Genomic DNA, 21,100 nt, shown 5'->3' on the forward strand with positions numbered 1-21,100 from the left:
TACGGAAGCCTCGGAGGAACAGCCTCCGGCCGTTCCTCCTCTGCTTCCTGTCAGTGTGACAGTCACGTCACAATGACAGTTAGAGTACATCACACTACGTGTGTAGTGTAATGTACTCTAGCAGCGATCAAAGCTGCAAGACTAAGTGTCCCCTAGTGGGACAAGTTAAAAAAGTAAAAAAAAGTAATAAAAATGTTTTAAAAAAAGTGTAAAAATAAAAGTTAGAAGTGATATAAACATGAACTGCTTTTTTTCCTATAATAAAACTTTTATTATAGAAAAAAAATGAACACGTTAAAAAAGTACACATATCTGGTATCACCGCGTTCGTAACGACCCCAACTATAAAACTGTAATGTTATTTTCCCCGCACGATGAACACCCCCAAAAAAATCAATAAAAAAACGACGACAGTATCACAATTTTTTTGGTCACCACCCCTCCCAAAATAAAGAATAAAAAGTGATCAAAAAGTCGCATGTTCCCAAAAATAGTACCAATAAAAACTTCTATCTGTCCCGCAAAAAACAAGCCCTTACACAGCTTTTTTGACTAAAAAATAAAAAAATTATGGCTCTCAGAATATGGTGACACAGAATTTTTTTTGTTTATAAATAAGTCATTTTATTGTGCAAACGCTAAAAAAAAGGACCAAACCTATAAATATATGGTATCGCCGTAATCGTACCAACCTGCAGAATAAAGTAAAAATGTCATTTATAGCGTACGGTGAGCGCCGCAAAAAGAAAACCTAAAAAACGGTGTCAGAATTCCTGTTTTTTGCTCAGGATTGCAAAAAAATGGAACAAAAAGTGATAAAAATAAATAAATCGCATGTACCCCAAAATGGTACCAATAAAAACTGCAGCTCCTCCCGCAAGAAATAAGCCCCACACCACTCTATTGATGGAAAAATAAAAAAGTTATGGCTCTTGGAAAGCGGGGAGGGAAAATCTAAAATATGAAAGCAAAAAATGGATCAGTCCTGAAAGGGTTAATTCATTTCTAATGAAAAAACTTTTGACCACATGTGGGGTATTTCCGTACTCGGGAGAAATTGCTTTATAAAAAATGGTTGTTTTTTTCCTCCTTTATCCCTTGTGAAAATGAGAAAATGCAACATTTTAGTGGAAAAAATTTTGATATTAATTTTCGCGCCCTAATTCTAATAAACTCTGCAAAAGACCCGTGGGGTGTAAATGCTCACTATACCCCTAGAAAAATTCCTTGAAGGTTTTTCCAAAATGGGGTCACTTTTGGGGGAGTTTCCACTGTTTTGGTCCCTCCAGTGCATTGCAAATGCGACATGGCACCGAAAACCATTCCAGCAAAATCATAAATCCAAATGGCGCTCCTTCCCTTCTGAGCCCTGCTGTGGGTCCAAACAGCAGTTTATTACCACATATGGGGTATTGTCGTAATCGGGAGACATTGCTTTACAAATGTTGGGGTGCATTTTCTTCGTTATTCCTTGTAAATAATAAAAATTTCTATGTTTCAGAAAAAAAGTACATTTTAATTTTTACAGACGAATTCCAATATATTTAGCGAAAAACCTGTGTGGTCAAAATGCTAACTATACCCCTAGATAAATACCTTAAGGGGTCTAGTTTTCGAAATGGGGTCGTTTATGGGGAGTTTCTATCGTTCTGGCAGCTCAAAGCTTCTCCAAATGTACAGTGGGGCCTAAAACATTTTCAAGCAAAATATGAGTCCTGAAAGCCTCCGGGTGTTCCCTCCCTTTCGGGCCCTGTCGTGTGTCCAAACAACGCATTAGGGCCACAATGTGGGTATTTTTGAAAACAGGAGAAAGAGGGTGATAGATTTTGGGGTGTGTTTCTTCATTTTCATGTTCGGTTTACAAAGAAATCGGTCTTCAAACAAATACTTTTATGAAAAAAGTGAAATTCTTTTTTTTTTCACCTGATATGCATTAAATTTAGCAAAGAACTGTGGGGTCAAAATAATTACTATACCCCTAAATAAATACCTTATGGGGTCTAGTTTTCTAAATGGGGTCGTTTATGGGGAGTTTCTATCGTTCTGGTAGCTCAAAACCTCTCCAAATGTACAGTGGGGCCTAAAACATTTTCAAGCAAAATATGAGTCCTGAAAGCCTCCGGGTGCTCCCTCCCTTTCGGGCCCTGTCGTGTGTCCAAGCAATGCATTAGGGTCACAATGGGGGCATTTTTGAAAACAGGAGAAACAGGGTGATATATTTTGGGGTGTGTTTCTTCATTCTCATGGTCGCTTTACACAGAAATCGGTCTTCAAAGTGATACTTTTATGAAAAAAGTGTTTTTTTGTTTTTTTTTCACCTGCTATGCATTAAATTTAGCAAAAAACTGTGGGGTCAAAGTACGCACTACACCCCTAGATAAATAGCTTAAAGGGTCTAGTTTCCTAAATGGGGTCGTTTATGGGGAGATTCTATCGCTCTGGTAGCTCAAAACCTCTCCAAATATACAGTGGGGCCTAAAACATTTTCAAGCAAAATATGAGTCCTGAAAGCCTCCGGGTGCTCCCTCCCTTTCGGGCCCTGTCGTGTGTCCAAGCAATGCATTAGGGTCACAATGGGGGCATTTTTGAAAACAGGAGAAACAGGGTGATATATTTTGGGGTGTGTTTCTTCATTCTCATGGTCACTTTACACAGAAATCGGTCTTCAAAGTGATACTTTTATGAAAAAAGTGAAATTATATTTTTTTACGCCTGCTTTGCATGAATTCTTACAAAAAAACTGTGGGGTCAAAATACTTACAACACCCCTTAATAAATACCTTAAGGGGTGTAGTTTTCAAAATGGTGTCACTTGTGGGGGTTTCCACCATTCTGACACCTATGAGCCTCTGAAAACCTGGCTTGGTGCAGGAAAACAAAATGTACTTCAAAATGTATAAAATGATTACTAAACTTGTAAGTCTTCCAAATTGCTGAAAAAAAAATGTTTTTTTTCAAAAGTGCTGCCAAAATAGAGTAAAGAGATGGAAATATATATTTAATTAAAAAAATTGTGCAGTATGTATGTACATATGTGACATATTGCAGTTAAAAATAGGGGAAAATGATAATTTTTACAAAATTTCTTCAATTTCTCTATTTTTTAATTAATTTCCGCAAAATCGTATCAGTCTACTTTTACCACTAAAATAAAGTACAACATGTGACGAAAAAACAATGTCAGAATTACTTGGATATTCAAAACTTTCACAGAGTTATTCTCTGATAAAGTCAGATATACCAGATTTGACAAATCTGGCTTGGTCATTAAGGTACAAACATGCCCGGTCATTAAGGAGTTAATGGGCCATGCAGACTAAACAAGAAAACACAAATTATTTCAGTCTGGTTCTAAGGCCCTGTTCACATCTGCATTTGGCATTTCATTGCTCCGTTAATAGACCCCATTAAAGGCCAGAAAACAGGTCCGGCGTAGCTGTGATGTTTGTTGTAAACTGAAGCCATGACTCTACGGCCTGATTCACACGAGCGCTGCGCATCTTGGACCTGAAAAACTGCAGTTTTTCACGTCTGAGGTGCATCCGTGATCAGCGCTGCGGGACCCAATGTCACGCATCCCCCATAGATGGGAGTCTATGGAGGGATGCGTGATGCGTGAAAAGAACGGACATGGCCTATTTGCCCACGGACTCTTCACACGCTCCGTTGAAACAACGGCTGTGTGAACGACCACATTGAATTACATAGATCCGTGGGACGGCCGTGACACGGACATTTGACACGTTGGTGTGAATCAGGTCTAATAGTATTTGATGAGTCTTGACACAAATGCTGCCTTTCCTTCACGTGTACAGTTCACTTACTTAGTAAGAATTGGATTCATAGAACCTGTAGTATTATCCAACGTGCTACTAAGACGACAGCCATGCTTCTTACAAGTCATTACCCTTCTAGGGGCCACCAAGTGAAGAAAACATTGGAGTTCGGCCTCGTATGGCGGCTGTATATGAGCAAATGACAGATCTACAATGAAGGTTTCTGTTTTTCTTTAGGCTGAAGATGAGACTAAAGAACGCTTGTTTGAGTCGGTGCTGAGCGAATGTAGAGATGCCATCCAGAGTGTCCGGGAAGAACTAAAAATAGAGCAGGTATTGTGTATACTCGTCTCCTCCTGTCACCTACGGACAATGGGAATGTTTTCAGATCGATCTTGTATTTGCAAATAAATTGCACACCCTGTGTTTTCAGAGGCAGAGAGACGCGGTCGTGGATGGAGAAATGGGCAAAGTTTCCAACCTTCAATACTTGCACAGGTATGTGTGTGACGGGTTCTGGTGTCTGTTGTATTGTCGGACAGCTCGGAGGAAGCTTATGGAAGGAGAGCTATAGAGGCAACTTCATATATAGTAGTATCTACTGGTGGTTTATGTATCCAATCACATTGATGCATTCGGCTCCGCACTATTCCAGAACAGGGATACAGTTGTGTCCATAGAAGATGAAGCTGGAGGACGTCCGTAGCGTTTAATATCCGTCCTCCGTCCAAATGATGCTGTCTAGGATTCTCAGGTTTCTGTTATGGGTCTGCCCATCCTTAAAGGGAATGTGTCGCTAGAAAAATATATGGTATTTTTTTTTTAGTTAAACAGTTAGTATATAAATGATTACACATTGTTCTAATTTTTTCACAAGTCAGGAGATATTATAAATTATTCTAATTTATAACATTTCCCAGTGCTGGTCACTAGAGGGAGCAATTCCCAAAATTGCAGTATTGGCATGTGGTAAAGCAACCTCATTGCTTTATGCTGCAAAATTGGAGAAGACACACTCGCTCTAGCGTCCTCAAACAATCTCCCTCCTTTATCCTGGCTAGTGCCAGGAGAAAGGATGGGATTGCATGTTCAAACCTCCGACACTGTGTGCCGCCATTTTTTGAGCTAACACACAGTGTAGGAGGATTAGATACAGTGGTAATCACACAGTAAAACACGAACATAATACACACATCACATACACAAACATAACTTACCTGCTCCTGCCGCCTCCGCTCCTAGTCCTTGCTTCTGAACATATGGACGGAAGCCGCGACCGGAAGTAGTCCTCTTACTGTCCAGCCGCGGCTTCCGGTCCATATGAAAATGGCAGAACCGATAAAAACAAGGGGACATATACAAAACCACCGAAAAAGGCCATACTTACAAATGGACACAGCCAGGTCAGAAACACTGATGAAGGAGTGAGCAGGTGCTTTAAATAATAGCCACTCCCACTGGTCTTGAGGGGAGTGGTGTGTGTGTGTGTGGTGCATGGGATGTGTAGTAAGAAATAATAAATGAATAGTGTGTGTGCAAGTGTAATACTATAAGTGAAATATAGGGGGCAGGAATGAGTGAAGTGCCTCAATAGAAATAATTGGATAATGGGGTGCAACGTGTATAGCCAGGTAGAAGCCTATTTGTGACGCCTTGATAGTTCATAGAGCGGGCTACCCTGCTTGCTATGCCAAACAACAACACACCATGCTCTCCCAGCATCAAAGACCCGGCTGTGTCCAAGAGAAGCGAATATACGTAGTAATGAAAAATACCTGGGGTAGCCCGCTCTATGAACTATCAAGGCTTCACAAATAGGCTTCTACCTGGCTCTACACGTTGTGCCTCATGACGTACACACTATCCCTCCATGTTTCACACACTTGCACCCCATTATCCAATTATTTCTATTGAGGCACTTCACTCATTACTGCCCCCTATATTTCACTTATAGTATTACACTTGCACACACACTATTCATTTATTATTTCTTACTACACATCCCATGCACCACACACCACTCCCCGCAAGACCAGTGGGAGTGGCTATTATTTAAAGCACCTGCTCACTCTCATCAGCGTTTCTGCATATGAAAATGGCGCTGGATGTCGCTCTGCCGAAGACCTTCCTTATGGACTGTGTGGGAGCGGCGCATGCGCCTTTCCCACACAGACGGCGTACGCTATAGTGAATGGAACGGCTCCCGTTCGCATTCACTATGGGACTGTATGTGCCGTATTCCATCTCTGTATGTGTCGTTAATCGACTCATACAGAGATGAAAAAAAAATGGCAGTCCCCATAGAGACACCTTCCCTTTAAAGACTATAATCCATGGACATTAGACTGGCAGCAGATTCTGACATCTTCCGTAGGACTAATAGGACCATAATACTGGATTATTCCTTTAGATATAACCTTTTGCTAGCTGCGAGCTGTAGTCTAAATCCCCTTCCTTTTGCAGTTACCTGTCGTACATCAAGCTTTCGACAGCCATCCAGCGCAATGAAAGCATGGCCAGTGCTCTGCAGAAGGCACTGCTCTGTCAACCCCAGCCTGAAGAGGATGGCGTAAGAACCCCGCGTCCCCAGGATCTCATTAGGCTTTATGATATCATCTTGCAGGTAAATAAATAACTGCACATAACATTAACCCCTTAAAAGGTTTGTCCAGGATTAGAAAAACATGGCTTCTTCTAAGACTAGGACCACATCGGTTCACAGGTTGTATGTGGTATTGCAGCTCGGCCCCATTCACTTCAAAGGAGCGGAGCTGCAATTCCAGACATGTTTTTTCTAATCCCTCACAACCTCTTTAAGGGCCGGCTTGTATTGGGCCTTCAGGACCAATCTATTTTTTTATTTTTTTCAGATGACAAAGCTGTATGAGGGCTTATTTTTTGGAGGATGATTAGTCGTTTTTTTGGCACCATTTTTTGGTTAATATGACATTGATTAACTTTTATAATGCAGCCGCTTTTTTCGGTATACATTATTCTATGGGTTGGTACAATTATGGCGATACCGAATTTATGTTGGTTTTTTTAATGTTTTATTGCTGGATTTTGCATGTTTTATGAGAGAAAAAAATAATTTTTGTGGCGCCACATTTCAAGACCAAGAGCTTTTTTTTTTTTTTATTCCACGAAGTCATATGGGGGCTTGTGTTTTGCAGGATGGGTTGTAGTTGTTTTTGGCACCATTTTGGGGTACATATCATTTTTTATTTTATTAATTTTTTTTAAATGGGGGGAAAACACAGCAATTCTATTTTTTTTTTTCTTTTTACACAATGCGTGGTTTAAATGTGGGGTATTTTTCTATGTGTCATTACAATTGCAGCAGGACCATATATCGTTGTTACCTGTCATAGGCATGGCCTAATGGGGTAGCAGGGAAGGGGGCTTTTGTTAGGCCCCCTCACTGCCATGGAAACCCGTTGCAGGGCACCGATGGCCTGACAAGGAGAGCACCCTCCCCCTGTGAAACACCTTCAGTCGTTATTGACTGCAGCATCTAAGGGTTTAAACAACCGGATTGGAGAGAACGTTGTAGTCTGATAACGCCTGTATTTTACCTCCTGTGCCCATGCCATTCACTGGACATAATAATACGTCCTTTGCGCGAAGGGGTTAACCTTCTTCCTTATCTACCACTAAGTGTTGGCTCACTGGATCTATAAAAGCATTGATAAAAAATATCCTATCGTTTTGTGTCTACGGCTCCGATACAGAGCTATGTAACACTGTGGTTACAGACTTCAAACAAACGCCGTGTGTAGTCTGATCCTGCCGTCATGTGTTACCTCCCATCTGTCCCCTACTTCTTAACAAACAATGTAATATGCTGATGATGTATTTATGAGCAATACCCTGATGCTACTATTGATCCACATGTTCTACTTATCCACTTGCTGTTTGCATTGTAGAATCTGGCAGAGCTGCCACAGCTGCCGGGCTTGGAGGAAGACCAAAGCTTCCAAAAGGAGATTGTCCTTAAGACACTGGTATACAAAGCATACAGGTACGAGTGCTGGGTTCATGACATCTGTACATTCTAGTTGTAAATTCCTCCTCTAGTATAATGTTTAGGATATTCCTCATGTCACGATCTGTCACTGCTGCTTTCCTTGCAGGTGCTTCTTCATTGCTCAGTCCTACGTCCTGGTGAAGAAGTGGAGTGAGGCGCTCGTGCTGTATGACCGGGTGCTGAAATATGCAAAGGAAGTCCAAGTTCAGGCTGGAAATAAAAAGAGCAATTTCAAGGTGATGCTTCTCATTCCGATTTTTTTATTTTTTTATTTTTTTTTTAAATAAAAAAATCACAATAACAATATTAAAGGCTATGTAGACCTTTTGAAATAGACGTTTTTATTGTGGGGGGGGATCAATCAGTGTGTTTGGTGCGTCTTTCAAAATACTTTTTATTAAAAACAATGTTTACTTTTTCAGGTACAGCTACTTTGTATCGCGTTTACAGAGCAGCTGTATCTAGCGCTGATATCTGTATCTGTCAGGTCCGCAGGACTGACGGGTTCAGCGTCAGCGGGTCCTGCTTGTCTCTGACACACAGGATCGAGCTGCTGTCGATCACATCTAAGTCTATAACTTAGATGTGATAGATTTACAGGTGGATCCGACCCTCTGTCACTGAACCCGTCAGTATTGCAGACCTGACGGATTCAGGCCTTGGCGCACGATGCAGCTGTATCTCTAAAAGTAACAATCATTTTTAATAAAAAGTATTTAGAAAGTTGCGCCAATCACACTGATAGTTTGCGCTTTTTCCAACAAAAATGTCTATTTCAAAGGTGTACATAGCGGACTTGGTGCTTCCTTATATGTTCTGGGCTTGTATACAGGCTGTAACCCCCAGAGGTTAAGGGGTTGCCTCACCATGACAACGCTATTTCCAAATAAAACTGGACCACCAGTAAGCGGTTTACCATGGGTCCGGCTTCTGAACCCCCAACAATTTTGCCGCTCGTCACACATTTCACCTAAATGAATGGGCCACCATGTAAAACATGGCCAGACCAAGTTTGCCAGAGGGGGAGCTACCCCTTGTAAATAACTCTCCACTTTAGGTCGTAGAGGGGCGATCGAGCGGGGGTTGTATTTGAGACCGACCTATTTTTTTTAAATCTTTATAATAGTCATGTTCATTTAATTGAAAACGTTGTTTTGTGTGTGGGGACGGCGGCACGTGAACCTTTTTGTGATTGCAGGAGCTGCCGGATGTACACGAGCTGATTAAGCAGGTGAACGCAGAGAAGTACTCGCTACAGGCTGCGGCCATTCTTGGTGAGTGCCGGAAACTTGTACACTTTTTTTTTTTTTTTAGCGCTAAGGGCTTTACATCTGATCTGCTAGTTTAGTTGGGAGGAGACTGGACTATAACAAACCTGTTGACTCGGCCCAGAACATGAGGGGGTTCATTTTTTTTCTTGACTTCTTTCATTTTGATCAAGCACATGGAGGGTGGGGCTCAGCTAAGGGGGTGGTGTCTAACATTTTGTGAGAACCAGGAGGGGGGGGGGGGGGAATAGCTGATGGCACTGGGCACATATAGAAGAATTGTTTATATATTTACTGTCCAGTCACACGTTGGGGTGCGGTGAGAACCGCATCGAATAAACGCATTTGTATTTACCACGATTTCGTGTTTTTTTTAATGTGGTTGTGGCATTTGGAAAACGCACCAATTCGCGGTAAAATAAATGAGGCATTCAGATGTTTTTTTGTGTGCAGTCTGAATGGACCCTTATCAGTTTTCATTGCAATATGACAAAAAAAAGGATTAGGGGAGGTTAAAGGAGAAACGGATTATAATTTTTTAATTTTTTTTTTTTATCATCTGTTCCTTATGTTTAGTGCTCTTGGGATTGATCCGGTATAATGCATGGGTGAGAAGTTGTGCGACCTACTCTATACTAGGTGACACCACTGTCTGTACAGGAAGGTGTAGATTGAGTGTCATCCATTGCTGGCAGTGCCAGTTGTACCAGCGCCGGTTGATATAATTCATTAGTTGTTAATAAGGAATAATTGCAATTAGAAACGTCGGAGTTATTCCATAAACTTGCTCTTCATTCAAACTATAATCTCATTCTTTGATTTGCGGTTTCCTTTGGTGACCGCAGTCGTCAACACATGATGCAATTTTTGTTATTTTTCTAGATTCGACAGACACCACTCAGGAGGTTTCACCCGCTCAGACTAAAGAGAACAAGGTCAGTTTTGTATATTTCAGTTGTGGACAATGAAACATACTGTAAAATCACTGGTGTGACATTGTCATGAACTGCCTGGGAGTCTAAACCAATAATCCCCAATGGGTGCTAACCAATAGATGGAGTATTTCCTGCACAGACTTCTGGGTAACGGTGACCCCCGATTGTAGCCTTCCGCATGCTGCCCAAAACGATCTCCCGAATTCTTGTTGTTTGCTGTGCTCTACCTACCTACATGTAACAACTACAGGATCGGGTTGTACTTCTTTCTGAGTCTCATTTATGTATCTTGTCCTCTGTTTCAGCCTCTCTTGGAACGTCTAGACAACTTCTGCCTTGATCCATCTCTGGTGACCAAACATGCCCGCCTGGTGCCCTTTCCCCCAGACTTCCACCCCATACCCTGTAAGCCGCTCTTCTTTGATCTGGCCTTAAATCACGTTGCTCTGCCATCTCTGGAAGACAAGCTTGAGCAGAAAGCCAAGAGCGGATTGACGGGTTATATCAAAGGCATCTTTGGCTTCCGAAGTTAATGAGGTGGTTGATACTTACCGCTCAGCAGCATATTCTGCCCTCGGCGATGGAGTTCTGATCTGAGCGGGTATAACGATTACTCCGTGTTCAATAAATTCTTTTAATTTATTATGCGAATGGTCCCCTGTGTATTGATGAATGTTGGAAGAATTTGTTTGCAATTTGCCAGCAGCTCCGTTTTTGGAGCAGGCAGGATCTCATTAACATTGTAGAACAGGCGGACCTGTTCCCAAGACGGCAAAATAAAGGTTCATTTTAGTATAACATTTATGTTTTAAGGAGCTTTTTACCTGTATTCTTCCCATTCTAAAATGATATACTTTATAGTACAGGATTCATTCTCCAAATTCTGCAAAAAATTCAGCATAAATCTGCAAATCTCATTTTGATTTTTTTTTTAAAAGCAAATAAAACACATTTGTTTTGGGATATTTAGTGTATGGTCTTTTTTTATATTTTTTTTTTATTTATTTTTTTGTTTGTTTTTCCCCCATTGCTCTCATTTCTAGGAACAAATGAATGATTTACTTAAAGCTTACATTCTGTTTCATTCTTTTACATTTTGACTCCAAAGAGGTTTATGAAGATGAACGCATAAGATACTCAGGGGGCAGATTTGGGGGAAACCGTATAGGATAAGCTGGGTGGATGTGCGATGGGGACATGGGAAGGTCTATGGCCTGAACACAGCTGATGGGGAACGTTACAGAGTATATATGGAATCTAAAGTCCACTAATGGCTTCCATTCCACTTGGCTTCAGTTTTCATACAGGATCGGTAAGGGTCCTAGAGGTCGGATTCCTACCGATCACAAAGTGGTGGCATATCCTAGAGGTGCGTCCTCACTTTATGAGATGGGAATAACCCTGTAAACACTCTGATATCCACTAATATCTGCTATATATTTATCCGTTGTTAAATGGGTTACTATGGGAAGAGCATCGCTGTGTAAAGACTCTGTAAGCTGACTGTGCGCAGGCAGTAATTTGTTTTAATGAGTCACCGTTTCAGCTGGGATTAACTCCAGGAGTCATTTCATTCTAATTCCAGGAGACCTAAAATAGCTCAGTTTAACCAAACGCCACACCTGGGGAGCACCCAAGTTGGCGGGATTTTACATTTATGTATTAGTTACACCTTAATGCAGAGGGAAGTGACATTGTGGTTGTTTTCAAACCTTTTGGCAGATGCGCAGCAGTTCTTTATTACAGGATTTATGAATAATATCACAGACCTATATAAGGATAATCTGGTAACATGGATCCGGAATTATGAGCATAATCAACTGTTCAGACACTTTACTTCAAAGTAAGAATTTGCTACTGCAGAATATTCTGTTACCTCCTAAAACTCCCTTGGGTGCCATTTTTTTATTTTTTATTTTGAGTACCTAAAATGGACTTCTACACGATGAGCTTATAGTGATAAAGTCTATGATGAGGAGTGTGGAAGATCTTCGGCTGGTTGTACAAATTAGATTTTTATTAAACTACCCATATACATTAGAAAGTCTGTTTACCCTGCCAATCTAATGTGTATGAAGGCAGCCTGACAGGCAGATCTTAAGGAGGGGGAGGAGTGTCGGTCATGTTGGATTTCCAGCTAAAACCAGGATCCGATATAGAATAAAAGAGCGGTATTATTTCTTTTATATAGTGACATTCTAAAAGATGGCATTTAATTATTTATGTATGTATATATATTTTTGGAGTGGGGTTCTTGCTTTTTTATTTAAAGCTTTTCACTAAGGCCTAGTTCACGCAGAGTTTTTTGCAGGCGGAAAAATCGACCTCAAAATTCCTTGACTTGCCTGCACTCTTTGCCACGTTTTTTTTGTGGCTTTTTTTTGCTTTGGCTATTGAGAGCCACGGTGAAAAAACGCTTTCTCTGCCTCCCATTGATGTCAATGGGAGGTCAGAGACCCAAACTGCTGAAAAAAAGGCACTCCCAGAAAAAAAAACTATTGAAATCAATAGTAGGCGTTTTTGGCGTGGTTTCCGCGTCAAAAACGGCGCCAACAAACGGTGTGAACTAGGCCTAATAAGAACACATTATCTTTATTGTACAAATTGTACGGTAATTACCAAATATCTACACTGTTTTTATTTTTTTTAGTCCCTTTTGATCATTGTATTTACACTACAATATATTGGAATAAAACCCCCCATACCCTTCAATGCTGGGGCTTACGTGATAGTCAGAGCTCTGACACTGTCCAATCAGCTGCGCACAGTGTCAGAGCGGCTTCTACTGTGTGATCTATGCAGCCTATTGAGAGCTTTGTATCACAAAATAATTACCTCCTGTCCCCTATAAAGAAACCGTATATTGTGAAAAGAATCTGCGCAGGATTTAGGTTGAAAAAATAAATAAATGATGGGTAGACATTCACTTTTAAGACCATGATCTACATGTATGCTAGGGGCGCTAAGGGGTTTAAAAAGGAAAAAAAAAAAAAAAAGCCTCCTGAACTGCATCAAAACGGTGCTGTGTGTATAGGGCCTAAACCTATTTCCGAAATTGCTTTAAAGAGGCTCTGTCACCGGATTATAAGTGCCCTATCTGCTACATAATCTGATCGGCGCTGCAATGTAGATAACAGTGGTTTTTATTTTGAAAAACAATTATTTTTAAGCAAGTTATGAGCAATTTTAAATTTATGCTAATTCGTTTCTTAAAGGGAATGTGTCGCTAGAGATGATTTTTTTTTTTTTTTTTAGTTAAACAGTTAGTATATAAATGATTAAACATTGTTCTAATTTTTTTAATTTTTTCACAAGTCAGGAAATATTATAAATTAGATTCTAATTTATAACATTTCCCAGTGCTGGTCACTAGAGGGTGCAATTCCCAAAATTGCAGCATTGGTATGTGGTAAAGCAACCTCATTGCTTTATGCTGCAAAATTGGAGAAGACACACTCGCTCTAGCGTCCTCAAACAATCCCCCCTCCTTTATCCTGGCTAGTGCCAGGAGAAAGGAGGGGGTTGAATGTTCAAACCTCCTACACTGTGTGTCGCCATTTTTTGAGCGAATGCACAGTGTAGGAGGATTAGATACAGTGGTAAATACACAGTATAACACGAACATACACAAACATAACTTACCTGCTCCCTCCGCTGCGTCCGCTCCTAGTCCTTGCTTCTGATCATATGGACGGAAGCCGCGACCGGAAGTAGTCATCTTACTGTCCGGCCGTGACTTCCGGTCCACATGAAAATTGCACCGGATGTCGCTCGGCCGAAGACCTTCCTTTTGGACTGTGTGGGAGCGGCGCATGCGCCGTTCCCACACAGATGGCGTACACTATAGTGAATGGAACGGCTCCTGTTCGCATTCACTATGGGGATGTATGTGCCGTATTCCATCTCTGTATATGTCGTTAATCGACACATACAGAGATGAAAAAAAAAAAAAGTGGCAGCCCCCATAGAGCAGTAAAAGAAAGCAAAAAGTACAACACAAATAAATACAATTTATTTTAATAACATATTAAAAGCAAAAACAAAAAAATTTTTTTTTCGTGACACCTTCCCTTTAATGACCAGCTGGGCGTGTTTTTACTTTTTACCAACTGGGTGTTGTACAGAGGAGTGTATGACGCTGACCAATCAGTGACCAGTCAGCGTCATACACGTCTCATTGTTCCAGCCCAGCGTGATTGTGCAGTGAAAGAAGCTGGGCTTGAACAATGAGAAGTGTATGACTGATTGGTCAGTGTCATACACTCCTCTGTACAACGCCCAGTTGGTAAAAAGTAAAAACACGCCCAGTTGTCTATTAAGAAACTAATTAGCATAAATCTAAAATTGTTCATAACTTGCTAAAAAATAATCGTTTTTCAAAATAAAAAACACTGTTCTCTACATTGCAGTGCCGATCACATTATGTAGGAGATAGGGCACTTATAATCTGGTGACTGAGCCTCTTTAAATGTGTGGCTAGGTGTCATGTATGGTTTGTACTAGTGCTTGCACCACCAATAACGCTCATAATGGAAGAAAAGCAAAGAATGCCGTTTCTGTAGGTTCTAGTTGGCGGAGCTTCATGATGGATGGAATACTAGTTATCTATATAATGCTAGGAATTTGTAGTAGAATTTTCTACCAATATACAGGATCCAGTCACTGACACCCAGAATTTCAGACCGAGCACGGTATGTGATTGTGGAATGTCCTCGTACAACAGGCTGAGGACGACGTTCAGCTACAGTGAGAATAGTCTGAGACTCGGTACACAAAGGAACTGTTCAGACTCCCATTCTGTTCATGCCTAAGTAAACAGAAGCCACTCCAAAAAGTCAAGCCTTTTCACAATTATCCTTATTATTCACTAAGGCTACACCCTAACCTTGCATAATTCATCAGATCTACGAGAGAAGTCGTTCTAAAGCCCTCTTCCCACAGCATTTTTTGATGCGGAAACTGTGTCAAAATCCGTGCCAAAAGCGCCCCAAATCTCCCTCCAGTGATTTCTAGGGAAGGTAAAAGTGTGTTTTTTGTATTTTCTGAACAAAAAAAACAAAAACTATTGGGGTAAGTTCACACGTAGCGTAAATACTGCAGATTTTCCGCAACGGATTTCATTGCGGAAAATCCGCAGCATAATACAGTAGCAGCAAAGTGGATGAGATTGGAGCAAACTCGCTGTGTTTATGATGAGCAGAAAAACCGCTCAGGAATTTACATATGGTGCGGTTTTTGAATCTGCAACATGTCAATTGTATTTGCGTAAACGCTGCTTGTTTGTTGCGGAAGTTCCCTGTTGAATTCAATGGGGAGGTAAAACCCGCATCTCGAGAAAAAAAATAAATCTTATACCTAGAAGTCTGTGTTTCTTCGTCCATGTCGGCCTCCCAGGTCTTTCAGGTTCGTCATCCCTGGACTGCAGAGCGTCAGGAGGTGTTTCGGCTGGTATTCCCTGCAGCGCACAGGGCGCATACGCTGTGTGCTCTTATGCAGCGTATCCACCCTGTGTGAACATACCCTTACATTACAAAATGTGCCTCTGCAGATTTTTTCTGCTTGACAAAAAAAACGCTGTGTGCACATTTTCTAATAGCTTATGAAATTTGAATGTTTAGTTTGTCATAGAATTGTTGGATATTGGTATAAAACATGGATGGCACAGCTGTGATACGCATGCCTGTAGTGACATACATGAGAAATGATGTGGCAACCACTGCCTCCCTTGAGGTGTATCGAGTGAACTTACATTTGCAATGCATGTGAAGCAGGTGCCTAGCACTGGTGTGAGGGCACTGTGGCAGGAACTGCGGCTGTAAGTGGTGAAGCTGCTTTTCGGCTTGACACAAAAAAATAAAATGTTATAGGCTACAAATTAGGGTGGAAGCATTAGCCCATCTGTCAGATGACGAGTGGCCTATCCTAAGGATCCGAGATTCAATCAAGCAAGTCTTTACCGTGATAGAAACGGGAGACATCGGGATCTATCATTGTGATTGACTGCCAGGAAGACTTCAAGGAGTATTTCCAACCAACACATTTATGGCATATACACAGGATGTGTATGATAGGTGCAGGGCACAGCTCTGGGACCCATACCTAGCTGGAGAACAGAGGTCCCCTGATCCACCTGGTGAGGTGGCAAGTTGAGTGGCTGTTTCCCTAACTCCCATAGAACTAATTGGAGAGAGCGTTCACCTCTCCATTAATTTCCTACCTGGAAGCGGACCTTCACCTATCACACATGACATAAATGGTGTCCTCCATTTTGTTATTAGCTAAAATCGGAGGGTCGCTATAAGGGTCGCCATTATGGATAATATGAGATGACTAGTAATATCAGAATGGATTTCACATTTCGGCAAAGCTTCCATACGATTATGCCAGCATGCTGTAGATATAACTGGCCTGCACGGAAGCCCTGCATATTATTTTTACGATGCTTCTGTGGCTAAAGGCAGCCAACATACGCCCACTCCCTATGCCAACCACAAGATTGTGAAACAATAGGAATAATTGAATATAGAACTATTCCAGCCACTAACCCCCGGGCCTGAGTGAGGATGGAAGAACAGCAGCCAACCTCCTTATTTTACTGAAGGGGACCATTCAGACCTACAGATGTTAAGTCTGTCTATTCAAGAGCTATACATTTGACCAAGCTCTCAATGGGAAGTGGGGCCCGTTCTAAGTTTTGCTATGGGGCCCCCTGTGATTATATGTGAAATTTTGATTGCATTTAAAATATATATAACTGTGTAAAGGAACAAGATGTACTTTAATGTAAAATATGCATATATAGCATTATACAAACATGGTACTATGTACTAGACCTAAACAAACAAAATAAGTAACTTGACAAAACCACGTTGTGTCATTGCCGGGCTGCTATTACAACCATCGGCGCCCCCCGAACGTGCTGCTGAGGGGGGGGCTGTCAGATGGGGGCTGCCCCTCCTAACAGTTTAAATGCCGCGGTCGCTATTGACTGCGGCATTTAACTAATTGAATAGCGCAATCCGCTGTAAAACACAGCTGCAGGGGGATTGAGTAGTCTTATTGTTTCGGGTTTTCCCCATTGAATTCAATGGGGAGGTAAAACCTGCAACAAATAGAAGATGTATGTTTTTTGTGGCGGAAAAAGAAACGATTCCACCGCAAAAAACGCAGTTCAGAAAAGAAAAAATCTTATTTACCTAGAATTCTGTGTTTCTCCGTCCGGGCCGGCCTCCTGGGATGACGTTTCATCCCGTGTGACAGCTGCAGCCAATCACAGACTGCAGCGGTCACATGGGATGAAACGTCATCCCACGAGGCCGGGCTGCAGGACAGCGGAGGGACGCATCGCCATGGCTACGTAAGTATGAAACAGGTTTTTTTTATGTGCGGTTTTCCACAGCGGACATTCCGGCCGAAAAACTGCACCACAATTTGGTACAGTTTTTCAGCTGAAATTCCCTGCGGTGCACAGGGCAGATACGCTGTGTGGTTTTACGCAGCGTTTCTGCCTTGGTTGAACATACTCTAAAGAGGATTTGTCATATATTTATGCCGCCCCTGTCTAAATAGGTAAATTACCGTAGTTTAAAAGAAAATACACTTTATAGTTGCGGCGTGCCAGGAGGGCTAAAGTCCAATAAAATTCAGCCTGTGCCCGCCCTCCAGCCGCTCACTGCTACTTTTCAGCCAATTCTCAATAATAGGGAGAAAAACGTCAATCAGCGGCTGGAGAGCGAGGGCTGCATGAATATATGAATATCTAGAGACTCATGCCCTTAATTGCCACAAGTATAACAATTACAGTGAAGGAAATAAGTATTTGATCCCTTGCTGATTTTGTAAGTTTGCCCACTGTCAAAGACATGAACAGTCTAGAATTTTAGGCTAGGTTAATTTTACCAGTGAGAGATAGATTATATAAAAAAAAAAAAACAGAAACTCACATTGTCAAAATTATATATATTTATTTGCATTGTGCACAGAGAAATAAGTATTTGATCCCTTTGGCAAACAAGACTTAATACTTGGTGGCAAAACCCTTGTTGGCAAGCACAGCAGTCAGACGTTTTTTGTAGTTGATGATGAGGTTTGCACACATGTTAGATGGAATTTTGGCCCACTCCTCTTTGCAGATCATCTGTAAATCATTAAGATTTCGAGGCTGTCGCTTGGCAACTCGGATCTTCAGCTCCCTCCATAAGTTTTCTATGGGATTGAGGTCTGGAGACTGGCTAGGCCACTCCATGACCTTAAGGTGCTTCTTTTTGAGCCACTCCTTTGTTGCCTTGGCTGTATGTTTCAGGTCATTGTCGTGCTGGAAGACCCAGCCACGAGCCATTTTTAATGTCCTGGTGGAGGGAAGGAGGTTGTCACTCAGGATTTGACGGTACATGGCTCCATCCATTCTCCCATTGATGCGGTGAAGTAGTCCTGTGCCCTTAGCAGAGAAACACCCCCAAAACATAATGTTTCCACCTCCATGCTTGACAGTGGGGACGGTGTTCTTTGGGTCATAGGCAGCATTTCTCTTCCTCCAAACACAGCGAGTTGAGTTAATGCCAAAGAGCTCAATTTTAGTCTCATCTGACCACAGCACCTTCTCCCAATCACTCTCAGAATCATCCAGATGTTCATTTGCAAACTTCAGATGGGCCTGTACATGTGCCTTCTTGAGCCGTGGGACCTTGCGGGCACTGCAGGATTTTAATCCATTACGGCGTAATGTGTTACCAATGGTTTTCTTGGTGACTGTGGTCCCAGCTGCCTTGAGATCATTAACAAGTTCCCCCGTGTAGTTTTCGGCTGAGCTCTCACCTTCCTCAGGATCAAGGATACCCCACGAGGTGAGATTTTGCATGGAGCCCCAGATCGATGTCGATTGACAGTCATTTTGTATGTCTTCCATTTTCTTACTATTGCACCAACAGTTGTCTCCTTCTCACCCAGTGTCTTACTTATGGTTTTGTAGCCCATTCCAGCCTTGTGCAGGTCTATGATCTTGTCCCTGACATCCTTAGAAAGCTCTTTGGTCTTGCCCATGTTGTAGAGGTTAGAGTCAGACTGATTAATTGAGTCTGTGGACAGGAGTCTTTTATACAGGTGACCATGTAAGACAGCTGTCTTTAATGCAGGCACCAAGTTGATTTGGAGCGTGTAACTGGTCTGGAGGAGGCTGAACTCTTAATGGTTGGTGGGGGATCAAATACTTATTTCTCTGTGCATAATGCAAATAAATATATATAATTTTGACTGATTTTCTGTTGTTTTTTTTTTATATAATCTATCTCTCACTGGTAAAATTAACTTAGCCTAAAAATTCTAGACTGTTCATGTCTTTGACAGTGGGCAAACTTACAAAATCAGCAAGGGATCAAATACTTATTTCCTTCACTGTAAATCCCCCAAAACGATGGCGATTTATCTAATAAATGACAGACCGCTGAAATCAGCGTCTGTCACTACTTTTTGCTGCAGTAAGGACAGGCAGCATAAATATATGACAGATCCACTTTAACAAAGAGAAAACACAAAATCAGACCTTATTGGTAACAGCGCCAAAGTAATCTAATGAACACTAATTACAAATAGAACAACGGTAGAAATATGTACGATACGTATGTGACCCACCGGGACATGGGGTCCGATGACACCACACTTGGATTCTCTAGAGCAGGGGTCTCAAGCACATGGGCCACATGCGGCCCCTGAGGCTTTCATCTGCGGTTTGCGGGAGACAGAGCCGCTAGTACAGGCTCTGCTCGGGGACTCTGGAATTCCCTGATATCGCTGTCCATATATGGACAGTGTTGTCAGGGTCTTCCCCAGAGCGGAGTCCCGGGCAGAGCGCTAGTATAGGCTCTGCTCCGGGACTCTGTGGAATTTCCCCTGATATCACTGTCCACATATGGACAGCGATGTCTAGGGCTTCCCCAGAGCTGGACAGTGATGTCAGGAGCACAGCTGGAGTCCCAGGCAGAGTGCTAGAAGCGGCTATCTTGACATTTGTGAGTCTGCCAACTGAGCCGCCGGACTGCATTTAGCGACACTTAAACTGGATTGTTGAAATGCGGCCCGTCAACTTCTAATTTTTTCTATATGTGGCCCACTTACCCAGCCGAGTTTGAGACCCCTGCTCTAGGGCTTTTACAAAATACGCTAACCAAATGACAACAAGGAGGATTTAGATATTCATTCATATATTCCATCACTTCACGAGATCGGCAGCCATCCAAAAAGTAACATGCCAAGATATGGGGAATACAAACCGCAAGTAGCAATTAAATTTGGACAAAGACAAAACGAAAATATGTATGTAAAGGGTGGCACTCTAATCCATAAATGATGCCAAAAGTGCGTAGCGATAATATTCAATTAACTCACAGAGATCACAGAGTGTGCAGGGGAAGATAGTCGGTAACACACTCACCCCCTCGATCCAGGAAAGCTCATCAGTATATTCGATATTTCGGTTAATCTCTCGTGGGTTTAGCCAGACCATACTGAGATCAAAACGTAGGTTCTTTTATTCACTCAACGCGTTTTGGGAAAACAAATAATAAATCCCTTTCATCTGATCCGCCGTAAGGCCGGTTTGGAATGTAACAGTTATTCAATGTCTGTGTTAAGCTTTGTTTACACGAGCATGTCCGAATTGCATCTGCAAATAAAGGGCCGTTCTTCATTCATATGACTGTCTGTGTTTCGTCAGTGTGGTTTCCCTGTGTCATTCATTTTTCTTGTCTATGTTTCTCCTCTGCAAGCACTTCCTGATTTCACTTTTCTTTAACAACTGATGTGTGAAAACCGGACAGCACATGGATGTCCTCCGTATGCGATCTGTGTTTTTTAAAAACGGACCAGAATAAGACATGCAGTAAGTTTCTTGCAATGGAAACATGCTCTGTGAAAAAAACAAGGATGTATGAATAGCCCCATTGAATTGCATAGGTCAGTATGCTGTGGTTGTTGAAACTGACAGCACACTGGCGAGAAACCCGCTCGTGTGTATAAGACCTTAAAGAAGTTTTCCCATCAGGGACATTTATTGCATTTCCACAGGATATGCCATAAATGTCACATAGATTCGGGTCCCAC

At 41.8% G+C, this 21,100-nt stretch overlaps 1 protein-coding gene across 1 annotated transcript in view; it reads left to right on the top strand.

The window, feature by feature from the left end:
* The window catches only part of SRP68 (signal recognition particle 68), a 28,322-nt gene extending 17,665 nt beyond the window's left edge, over nucleotides 1–10,657 (top strand). The window contains exons 9-16 of the mRNA XM_075845312.1: nucleotides 4,014–4,109; nucleotides 4,210–4,274; nucleotides 6,240–6,399; nucleotides 7,703–7,797; nucleotides 7,910–8,039; nucleotides 9,002–9,077; nucleotides 9,954–10,006; nucleotides 10,312–10,657. Of these exons, the coding sequence (XP_075701427.1) occupies nucleotides 4,014–4,109; nucleotides 4,210–4,274; nucleotides 6,240–6,399; nucleotides 7,703–7,797; nucleotides 7,910–8,039; nucleotides 9,002–9,077; nucleotides 9,954–10,006; nucleotides 10,312–10,539 (903 nt within the window). The 3' untranslated portion in view covers nucleotides 10,540–10,657. The remainder of the gene's footprint in view (nucleotides 1–4,013; nucleotides 4,110–4,209; nucleotides 4,275–6,239; nucleotides 6,400–7,702; nucleotides 7,798–7,909; nucleotides 8,040–9,001; nucleotides 9,078–9,953; nucleotides 10,007–10,311) is intronic.
* The last annotated feature ends 10,443 nt before the right edge of the window (nucleotides 10,658–21,100 follow it).

The sequence above is a fragment of the Rhinoderma darwinii genome, chromosome 13 (assembly GCF_050947455.1).
Source record: "Rhinoderma darwinii isolate aRhiDar2 chromosome 13, aRhiDar2.hap1, whole genome shotgun sequence".
In the NCBI taxonomy this organism is placed as follows: domain Eukaryota; kingdom Metazoa; phylum Chordata; class Amphibia; order Anura; family Rhinodermatidae; genus Rhinoderma; species Rhinoderma darwinii.